This window comes from Styela clava, chromosome 6, assembly GCF_964204865.1.
Source record: "Styela clava chromosome 6, kaStyClav1.hap1.2, whole genome shotgun sequence".
Lineage (NCBI taxonomy): Eukaryota > Metazoa > Chordata > Ascidiacea > Stolidobranchia > Styelidae > Styela > Styela clava.
The window spans coordinates 9578922-9587853 of record NC_135255.1 but is presented as its reverse complement, the minus strand read 5'-3'; the positions used below and the strand labels follow the sequence as shown (position 1 = coordinate 9587853).

The following is an 8932-nucleotide window of genomic DNA, read 5'->3' as shown; positions in this document are numbered from 1 at the left end:
TGTTGCACAGCACTCCTTTTTCCATTCTAAAAAAAACCATTCTATATAGAAATTTTATTTCACAAAGTTAAATACTGCAGCCTGTAAAATTGACTCGTTTGTGATCTATTTCATATTACAGGAAGTTGAGCTAGGTTTCAAAAACTTTATTTCACATTTGCCATTGTTAACAAGCCTTAAGTTTTCTGTAGCAGTCTTAATTTAGCAGGAAATGGCCGGTTGATAAGATATATATTAGTAAAATGTAAAAAAACAATTAGTTATTGTTTAGATAGCAATAAAAATTCACTAAAATTTTTACAGTAAAGATCCTGTTTTGACTCGTTTGTGATTTATTTCAATTGAACAATAAAATAATTTCATTTTGCAGGAAGTTGAGCTAGGTTTCAAAAAATTTTATTTACCCTTTATATTTGAAAATATTAAGCAGGCAATTTTGAATTACGTTGACGAGATATATAAAAGTAAAAAAACTGCGGCCTGTACAAGTTCATTCAAATTTTTACAGAGAAAATCCTGTTTTGACCAGTTTGTGATGAAATCATTTCATATCATTTTTATTCACACTTTATATTTGAAAATTCAAATATAAAGTAATTCTTGTCAACGAGGTCAACAAAAAATAAATTTTCTTTCGCAGTCTTGATTTTACTCGATAATATATATGAGGCGGCAGAAAAGCGTTTGGCAGGGAATGATTATATATATAATTTCGCTGAAACTTGCTTTCTGAAAGGAAATCACAATCTTTGATTATAAATTTAATCAATTTAATAGCAGTATAGACCCAAATTTCAGATTATATTTTTCTTCAAAAAAAAACATGTGTTTTTAATTTATTTAATAGAGTTATAGAGAATAGTAGATAACAATATATATGCATGTGTTGAAGTGTGTAAAACTATATTTATTATTTTTCATATGTGCCCTACTGAAAAGCAACTATAAAAAACCATAATAAACGCACAATGACAAAATTCAATTGCCACTTGGAAAAAAAAATACACTCTTCTGACAAAACTGCTAAAGGGTTGAAATAATAATGATTGCAAAAAATAAGTAAATATTGATATGATTATACAAAACTGCATTGACACTACAAAAATTAGAACTATATTTTATTACATTTTTTTTTTCATTTTTAGAAATTACAGTAAATAAAGTGCATAAGTCCAACTTCTTTTATTTATATATATAAGGAACGCAAATTTAATCTTAATTTCATGGTTAAAACTCATATGCACATGCTTGAAACGAACTGGAAAGAAGTGGCATATCAAACTTGGGTTCTAGAATGTCATTAAATACTGGGTTATGGGTCATAATCATGAACACAAATCTATGTACTGGACATACAATTGCAAAATCACAGTGCAAAGCAAAATTATAGAAAGGAATGTGAAAATAATCGAAGTGCTAGATAATTATTGTATGTGATGTTGAGATAAGAAACAGGCATAATAAAGCAGCCTAAATCATATTATGATATGAAATAGAATTTAAATATTTAATTAAATTCTTAATATTGGGCAGTAAAGTTGATACTATTGCAAATTGGCAAGGCTTCTCAGAATCAAAATTACAATATTTAAGGAAGAAAATTTTCAATCAGATTAAAATGTTTAAGGGATACAAAACGAAATTAACCTTGTTATTATTTAATTTTAAAAAGGTACAAAAAAGTCTAGTAAAAGGCAAGGATTGGTAAAAACCATCATGCTGAGCTAGCTGCTGTAAGCAAACTAGGATTCTTCAAGCTTTTAGTCAGCTTGATAAGGTAGGGATAATGTATATCTTCATTATATGAGGAAACATTTAAATTAGACAGATGAAATTGCCAAACTTTTTCATCATATTTCTGTATGATTGACACTCCAGAAATACCAAACAATTCCTTAGCAAGCTTGAGAAAATCATTCATAGAATTTCCACGGCGAGGGGCAAAAATGATAGCTTCGCCTTCTGATGTAAGCAGCCTAAATATAGCTAGGGCAAGATGTCGTCTAATATCATCTCTGAACAGACAATCGGCACAAAATAAAAAATCGAATTGTGCGGCGTATTGGACGAGAACTTCTTCATTATCCCATTCAATTTGTACAGCTTCAGGAATTTTTAAATTGTCCATTTTATTACAAAAATTCTTTCTAATGATGGAGTCTACATTCATGATTGCCCTATTATTTCCATCAGACAAAACAACCCTCGATGCATTGCCATATTTTGCAATGAATAATCCAGCTAGACAACTCGAACCTCCTCCAATTTCAATGACAGACTTGTTATAAAACTGCTTCATGTTTACAACACAATATCTTGCCATCACTTGCTCTGAAGCCCAAATGCAGACATTTCCAGTGTTGTCACCTTCGATCAAATCCTAAAATATATAAAAATTAAAACATGCCACATTCACGAAATTCAGAAATTTAGCAAAGAGCATTTTTACACTCTACAGATGTGAGATATAGCAATTGTCTCAAACTCGATCTCCTATGAGAAATTCATTTGACATCTTACAATTATTTTAGATCTGATATCTCGATATAGTTTGACATCGCGGTATTTCTATTTTCCCAGCATCAAGAGTTAGATTTGTACCGTACCAGAAGTCTAGTTCAAACAAAAAAATTATATCAAATACAATACCGTACCTCCATAGACAAGATTGAAAGAGGTCTTTTGATTTGTACAGTCAGCGGTGGTGTGCCATCATGTTTATAATCCATCCATGATTCAAGGTCGCAATTCCTCGTTTCAGTTATGTGAAACAATGCGACACTGTTGTGAACGCGGATGGATCCTTTGCTTGGAACGTCAGAAGTTCTTCTGCCTAACAGGGCTTTTCTTAAAATGAGCCACCGATATTTTGCTAGATTTTTCCTTTTTATAGGATCCATGAGGCAATTTACCGACAAGTCAACGCATTGCCGCACAAAGTTTTATAGAATTATAATCTAATTCACGCTCTCTAGGACAACACCCCCGCCAGCCAAGTCACAAAAACAAGCGACAGCAGATCAGATTTAGTTATTGATTATTTTTATCACGCGCATTTAATTTGTGTTCACATTCATAAAATAGTGCACGAGATAAGACGAATAAATAATAATAAAAAGGCAAAGCACATTAATTGAATTAAAATGGAAAATTCAAAGCGAGACGACAAAATTCATTAAGTCCTATCGTGAGCAACAAAACTGACTGAAGATGATCACTGTTCTTATATTTCTTTTATCTGTGCCGCCTTTCGCTTGCTACTGTTTACGAAAGCGTCTTCCGCAATTCGCATGCAGCAGAGCCTATATGGCTCTGGCATGCAGTGTACGCAGAGGCGTTGATATTCGAAGCTCTTTCTCGCGCGTTATGCATATGGATATGTTTCCCCGAGCATCAACATCAATCAATTATTTATTTTGGTTCTCTGACATAAGCAATACAAAAAGTAAACAGACAAAACAAAACAAATAGATACATGGGAGACAGACATAACTAAAAATAAAGTTAAAAAGCGTTCAATGGACCTTTCCTCGATCTTTGACCCACGAAAAATTATTCCTATACTTCACCATTGCAACATTTTCGGGGCTTATTTTGAGAGAGGTTCCGCGAGTTGGCCCCTGTAAAATAGGTATTTGTTTCAAACCATCAATATGATTCATCGCGTACAATAATTTGTTTTTTAGAAGTACCGGTAAGGAATTTTAGCCTAGTCTATCACTCTTTCTACTCAATTCTTTATTACTGTGATTAAATTAAAACTTCTAAAAAGACATGGTGAACATTGAAGTATTTGATTTATATTTAAATTTCCGAAACACAACTGTCAAATATGAAGTAGATAATTGAATGTAATCCTTGTTTAACTTCGTAACACTGGCTAATCATCAAGATGCAAATCGTGACGTAACAATAGAGATTTAGCGGCCACTCAGACAGATTTTTAGACATGATAACATTACCTCGTTTTCGCGTTATTGCATGCTATTTGTTAGTTTTTAGCTGTGTTCCGGAAATTCAAATATTAATCGAATAGCGCCATGAACAGTTTGTGTTTTTAGGGTCTTAGTTTAATTGCAGTAATCAAAATTTGTCAAGAAATAGCTATGATAGCCTACTAGGCTGAACTTTTCCACCGGTACATTTGAATGTTTTAATACCATACAGTAATTGTCTGCGTTATCGATAGTCAAATCTTGAGAGGATAGTTTTATTCATTTCATGCCACATACAAAACAAAACCACAAACATTACAAAACCGCGTATTTTCGAGCCTCGTCGGATTTCCACATATGATTGGATTTCCTTTTACATAGGTGTAACTTGTGCGTTTATCTCAAAGGCTTGATTACTAATTGCACCTAGCCATCCAAATGATTATTTTTCTCAATATCCATTTCAAATACAGACAGCAAATCAGAGATAGCAGTTTTAATGTCGCACATGAGACAGCAGGTCGAAGAAAGTAAATTCATCTTTTTAATTGTTATTTAACACACATCATAATAATAACTCCAATACGACTTTACCCAGCACTACCTTAATTAGCGAGAGTGATAAAGATATATACGTTTACAACTACTACTCAGTGTAAAAGTATTTTGAGAGAGAGACATTATATTATCGCAATTTGCATTTGAGTCAAAATAGAGATAATTTAACAGTAGATGGTCGGTCGTTGTTTTGTGTAAGTCAGTGTGCAAGACCGATATAGGTCATCGTGGTTCATAACCCAACTGTATATGCTGTCGGTACAGTGGGGCAAAAAATTAGTTCAAAATGACGTCGTTTGATCAATACGAATTGGTTGTGCTTGGGAATCAAAATCGGAACCAAAAATTTTCACAAAAATCTTTTCATCGGATTAGTAAGCGTGAGGGTGTATTCAAGATCTAATAATTCTGAATATGGTAGTTGCGGTCTGGATACAATTCTCTGTACGGCTGGATATGACCCTGGTGTATCGGGAGGTGTTCCAGTGATTAATATAAGACGATCTTCAAGTTCCATAACCGGAGTCTGAATAAAACAATGCTCAGTCAAAATAGTCTCACTTGATATGAAATGTTTTGTCTCTTATGAACTTGAATTTAGGGTCCACCAATTGAATGAAGTTTGTTTCAACGCTCACAAATGCTGGGAAAAAGTAAACGAAATCATACATGTTTATTGAACAAAAGTGGGGATTTCACGTAGTATTATACCTTCCAAAACTTAATTTTAATATGCATGTTTCGGAAAGCAAATGCATCATTAATATATATATATATATATATATACGTGTTTAATTACCAGGTAATTCAGCGTTCCATTCAGCAACTCCCGAATTCCGTCTTCAATTTCATTATCGCTTAAAATTTCAAGTTCCGTAGGAAATCTATTCCGTAATAATGCGATCCATTTAATCTTTTCCAGCACCAAAGGGACATGTTCCAAATCCCACCGGACGTCACAACCTGGCAAATAAAAGCTTAATCAAGTTTGTTTGTCGTTTGTAATATACGCTATAAGACCCTATTTTTGAATTGACTTTCGTTTTCGACTATATGGAGTTGCAAAAAGTTGACGGAATGCCTTGTGACCAGTAGGCCTCAAAGTTAGACCCCATGTATATTTAAGTGAGCTTAAAATGCGTTATCACACATGATGTTCCGAAGTCAACGATTAATTCATTTTTCTATCTATTATAATTACATCATATGAATAGTGATACCACTCACAGAAACCTATCATGAAATGTTATCAAACATTAAACTTAAACGATTTATCTCAACATACCTGTTTTTTGTAACGCTGTTATGATTTTCATGAAAGGGATTTCAATACTGCCAAGTATTTCTCTCGCTTTATTGAAATATGGTAACGTAGTGATGGAAGTTGGTCGATGTAATATCATTATCTGGTAAATGAGCAAACAACGGTAAATTTATATCATTTTCTCTATTGTTCTCAGCCACAAGCTTGACTAAAAAATAATTAGTAATTTATACCTTTCCTGATTCTTCGAGACATTTCCTCATTCTCGTAAAAGTTAATTCAAAATCGTTGAGGTTTTGCACGGAATTATTGATGAAAATTCGATCAAATTTTCTTTTTTGTTCTGGCAAATTCCCCGATGCCTATAGAACGCAAGATTTTTCGTTATGTCTTGAGTACGTTTACAACGTTACTTTTGTAAGATGGGATATAGCCAGTGGTGGGATCCAGCCGGGTCGCACCGGTGCTATAGAACCGTCTCGCGGAATTTTATGAGATCAGCAGACCGGTTAGCATTACTAAAAAAACATATGACAGAACCGGCAGAAAAATATCACTTATGTGATGGAACCGGCTGAATAAGAACTCAGAAGAATCCCACCACTGGATATAGCATAGGGTAGAGTAGACGAAACGTGGGTACTGAATACATACACAGGGAATGCGACTTATCAGTCACAAGTTCCTCATTCAACTGAAACAGTCTCATAGTGACAGTGACACCAATTCACAAAAAAAAAAACTGCGCGCCCCATTTCTATCGTGCTGACTCCATACCGTGTTTGGAATGATGTCCTAGAGATCGAATATCGCTTGAAGTCAATATTATATATATACATAGGTTAAGTATATAGCTTACAGATGCAAAAAATTCTTCCGCCGGTGTTTGCGATATTTTCAAAGCAAGTCTTCGTGAGTTTTCAGCAATGTCCTTGTATGTTACTCCCCCTGTGGAAAACAGTATTTCAAATTGATTTGAACATCTATAATCACGTCAATTCAATAACAATTGATTCCATTCAAAAACTCTTTGAGACTTTTGCCGTATTGCTTACATTTACGAAATTCGTTCTTCATATGCAAGGAATTTGCTTATGCAGGGTTTAACTTTTTAGTGGTTCAATGCCATCTTCGAGTACTTCAAAAAATCGTTATTTTATGTGTATATGGCGTAATTACTATATATCTGTATAGTGTAGAAAAGCGGTGCAGTCAAATAGCAACAAAATTCTATAGTTTACATTGTTATTACTTATCGATCTTTAGATCAGTAAGTATGTTGATAGGTATTTGTTTGTTTGTCTGTCTGTTAGATGCACGCGATATCTCACGAAAGCGAGGTTGAATGTGCTCCACATTTCGCATGTGCATTCATCGTATCTCGGACCAGGAGCCTATTGATTTTGGTGTTAATTAGTGATGGGACACGCGGTGTCGCTATATAGTCATGAATCGAAACCGCATTTTCGATCGATAGGTCTCTCTCGTATATACTCTTACGTAGAATATCTTACGCTGTACAAGACTTTCATTCATACAATTTTCACCTGGATATAAAACTGTAATAGGAGTAAGTAAGCAGAAGTGTTTCTCCATCTTCTCGACCAAGTTTCCTCTCATGTGTCCGACATAAGCAACTGTATGATGTGCATCCACTTCTAAATGTGCGTGGATCAACTGAAAAAAATCACAAAAGCGTATTCTCTAAAATGAAATGCACCAGAATATAGCAAATATGATTTTTTGGACGCATATTGTTCAGTTATTGAGTCCTAACCCGCCCACCTGCATTAGAAGTATTGCTGAACTACGGAGAGCGAAAATTATATTTTAGTGACATAATCAAAAAGGACCTAAAATGTAATTCAAATTGGAATCGTAATAAAAATTAATTATTATTCCTAAACCACTATCTATGCATTTCGTAGGAAACCAATTTTACAATTTAAGCTTGCGGAGATATGTTTTTGCCCAGTCATTATCAAATTGAATTTTCTCTCACAAATTATTATCCATCAGATAGAAATGTAATTAATCTACGTTCCAATCGGTACGACTTAAAGAATTCGTTTATTATTATATATTCGCTTTTTGACTAAGGTGTATGTGATCTTTTAAAGAAGGTGTATTCTGCATATATCGTTCGAAAACTACAATAAAATCAAAAAAAGGCGTTTTAACGTCGATCAAGTAACTTCGAGGGTAAGCTACGGACGGTGACCGTTGATACAATATCGGTTCACGAGTGTTGGACAAAAACTCTTGTCTGTTAATCCTGGGATATCTCATCTAAATTCTGGTTGACGAATCAACAAATTGCATGTAGAACTATTTCTACAATGTTTACCTGTAGTATATTTTCATCATAATCGTTGCCAAATGACGAAAGCTCACGTTGAGGATATCTTGGTGTAGTTGGTCTTGGCGAAGATTCAGAAATTACGCTGCAAGGTGCGGTTGTAATCGAAGACCACCTTATTGCCACTTCTCTAGGTTCTCGTATCGCCAACATCTTCTTGCTGTTCACCTTTTTCTGTTTTCCCTCTAACAATGTGTGCCAGCACGCGTATCTAACTTAAACCACTAGAAGAATTTGGCTTTCAACCTATCGAGTCTATTTTCAAACACACTTTGATACAACTAACGCACCGAGAGCACGAGCAATTTTTTATTACCTGCTCTGTCACCTTTAATGCTATTATACAAGATTTCAAAGCACTTTGATTTGTTCTGCTATGATTCATGGAAACCTGAGTTATGATAAATTAGATTTTAAAACTATTCAGTTGTTAATGTTTAATCCAATCTTGTTTCAACGAACGTGAGATAGAAACGATAACTTCACGGGTAGTCTTCGAAAGTGCCCTTCAATGGAAATACCTCGCTATTATACTACACTATACTATTATTTGATAGCCCTTCACATCATCTCAATACACAGCAACGTATATGCATCATACTGGTACGAAATATGATACCATCTTGAATTACCGTGATGAGTTATCTTATATTTAAGCCTTTGTTATGTAATAAAATTGTACAGTGAATATGACATCCTTTTTCTAGTTATTCGACTATCCAAATCACGACATATCGAATTTATAATATTAGAAGAGTATAGACGTTTGATAAAGATTTTAATCTGGGCATGGGTTGACAATTAACTAATGAAAGC

At 34.0% G+C, this 8932-nt stretch overlaps 2 protein-coding genes across 2 annotated transcripts; both read right to left on the bottom strand.

Annotated features, from left to right (window-relative positions):
- Positions 1-844: 844 nt before the first annotated feature.
- Positions 845-3211, bottom strand: LOC120330788 (calmodulin-lysine N-methyltransferase-like). Its single transcript, XM_039397704.2, has 2 exons — positions 2655-3211; positions 845-2380 (listed from the first exon to the last, which is right to left on the bottom strand). The coding sequence occupies exons 1-2, from the start codon at positions 2898-2900 to the stop codon at positions 1715-1717; spliced, it is 912 nt and encodes a 303-aa protein (XP_039253638.2). The 5' UTR covers positions 2901-3211; the 3' UTR covers positions 845-1714.
- Positions 3212-4200: 989 nt separating this feature from the next.
- On the bottom strand, positions 4201-8626 carry LOC120330787 (uncharacterized). The gene is made up of 7 exons (XM_039397702.2): positions 8105-8626; positions 7305-7434; positions 6617-6705; positions 5991-6119; positions 5779-5899; positions 5293-5456; positions 4201-5019 (listed from the first exon to the last, which is right to left on the bottom strand). The coding sequence occupies exons 1-7, from the start codon at positions 8267-8269 to the stop codon at positions 4843-4845; spliced, it is 975 nt and encodes a 324-aa protein (XP_039253636.2). The 5' UTR covers positions 8270-8626; the 3' UTR covers positions 4201-4842.
- Positions 8627-8932: the final 306 nt, after the last annotated feature.

Bases quoted from the DNA above. Each gene is read 5' to 3' on its own strand.
- LOC120330788 (XM_039397704.2), bottom strand. From the start codon at position 2,900: ATGGATCCTATAAAAAGGAAAAATCTAGCAAAATATCGGTGGCTCATT. The intron at 2,381-2,654 runs GTACGGTATTGT...TATATATTTTAG, and splicing joins TTTCAATCTTGTCTATGGAG to GATTTGATCGAAGGTGACAA.
- LOC120330787 (XM_039397702.2), bottom strand. From the start codon at position 8,269: ATGTTGGCGATACGAGAACCTAGAGAAGTGGCAATAAGGTGGTCTTCG. The intron at 7,435-8,104 runs GTAAACATTGTA...GATTTTTTTCAG, and splicing joins ATGATGAAAATATACTACAG to TTGATCCACGCACATTTAGA. The intron at 5,900-5,990 runs GTATAAATTACT...CTCATTTACCAG, and splicing joins GTCTCGAAGAATCAGGAAAG to ATAATGATATTACATCGACC.